The following is a 1,613-nucleotide window of genomic DNA, read 5'->3' on the forward strand; positions in this document are numbered from 1 at the left end:
GATTAGTGATGATTATAGATTAGTGATGATTATAAATTAGTGATGATCATAGAATAGTGATGATTATAAATTATTGATAATCAGATTTATGATGATAGATTAGTGATTTATAATTTTGTAGTGAACTTGACCTGATGTTTAGTGATGATTATAGATTAGGGATGATTATAGAATAGTGATGATCAAAGATTAGTGATGATTATAGATTAGTGAGGATCATAGATTGGTAGGAAGTTTGATTTCTCACCTAGGAGTTAAATTTAGTGCATTTCTCTCTGAAGTCATGTGCTGCTGTGCAGGCTTGAAAAACTACCTCGTTACCTGGAACGTGTGTTCTGCCAGGTGCTATTTGCCATCTCTTTTTTCCCTTCACACACACACACTCTCTCTCACACACTCTCTCTCACACACACACACACACACACACACAGAGAGACATAAATTACCTCCACAGCGCCTCTCCTCCTGACTGGAGCGTGCGATGGAGACTTCTAGCAGAGAGAGAAACACAAACCCCAGCAGTGTTAGAGCTGAGAACCTTCTGCACACGATCCTCCATGCTGCCATGTCAAAATGTTCTCCTGAAGGTGAAGCAGCTCTCGATACAAAACCGATAATCGTTAAAAACTCTGCAAGCTAATCAAAGCTGCAGCACCTGGAGAGGTTTGTGAAAACGATCAGTTCCCATTAAAAGCAAATGAAGTGCAAGATGTTGCTAATGAACCTAAATGGACTTCCTCTCCCATAAAAGTGGATGGATGGAAAGATAAAAAGATAAAAACAGGTAATTCTGTACCAATCTCTGAAGATTTTTATGATTATTTTATCCCCAGTAATTAACACAGAATGTTACAAACATGTTCTCTAACTATCTTTCAGACCGGAGGCAATGTGTTCAACATAATGGTACTTCCTCCAGTTATTTAACAGTCAACAATGGTGTACCACAAGGCTCAGTCTTAGGACCCACCCTCTTTACAATCTACATACATAATGTAGGTAAAAACATCCCTAATGCATCCATACATTTCTGTGCTGATGACACAGTTGTTTATTGTCGAGCTAAAACTGTTGCTAAGGCTTTCCAGCTTTTGAAATCTGCATTCAACAACATCCAGACTGATTTGTTTCACCTCAAACTTGTCCTAAATGCTGATAAAACCAAAGGGATGCTTTTTTCAAATAGGAAGTCAGTCCCAGCAGTTCTTCCTCTGATTTTATCCTCAAATGGTGTCCCCATTGAGTTTGTTGATTCCTATAAATATTTGGGTATCTTGGTCGACTCACATCTCTCTTTTAAGCTCCATGTGGAAAACTTGGTAAAGAAACTGAAAGTTAAACTGGGTTTCTTTTTCAGAAACAGATCCTGTCTAACCCTGAATGTTAGGAAACACCTTGTATCTGTGACTTTCCTTCCCTCCATTGATTACGGTGACATTATTTACATGAACGCTCCTACAAGAACCCTGCAGATGTTGGATGCTGCAGATGTTGGATGCTGCAGATGTTGGATGCTGCAGATGTTGGATGCTGTCTATCATGGTGCAGTAAGATTCATAACTGGCTGTGATTATCGTACCCACCACTGCACCCAGTATTCACTGGTTAACTGG

The 1,613-nt window shown here is 39.4% G+C and overlaps 1 protein-coding gene across 1 annotated transcript in view; it reads right to left on the bottom strand.

Moving 5' to 3' along the window:
- Positions 1-1,613, bottom strand: part of sema5a (sema domain, seven thrombospondin repeats (type 1 and type 1-like), transmembrane domain (TM) and short cytoplasmic domain, (semaphorin) 5A) — a gene marked incomplete in the record, with an annotated part of 172,932 nt that overhangs the window by 18,211 nt on the left and 153,108 nt on the right. The window contains 1 exon segment of the mRNA XM_037694274.1: positions 447-491. Coding sequence (XP_037550202.1) covers positions 447-491 — 45 coding nt within the window.

The sequence above is a fragment of the Nematolebias whitei genome, chromosome 20 (assembly GCF_014905685.2).
Source record: "Nematolebias whitei isolate Nwh7 chromosome 20, NemWhi1, whole genome shotgun sequence".
In the NCBI taxonomy this organism is placed as follows: Eukaryota; Metazoa; Chordata; class Actinopteri; order Cyprinodontiformes; family Rivulidae; genus Nematolebias; species Nematolebias whitei.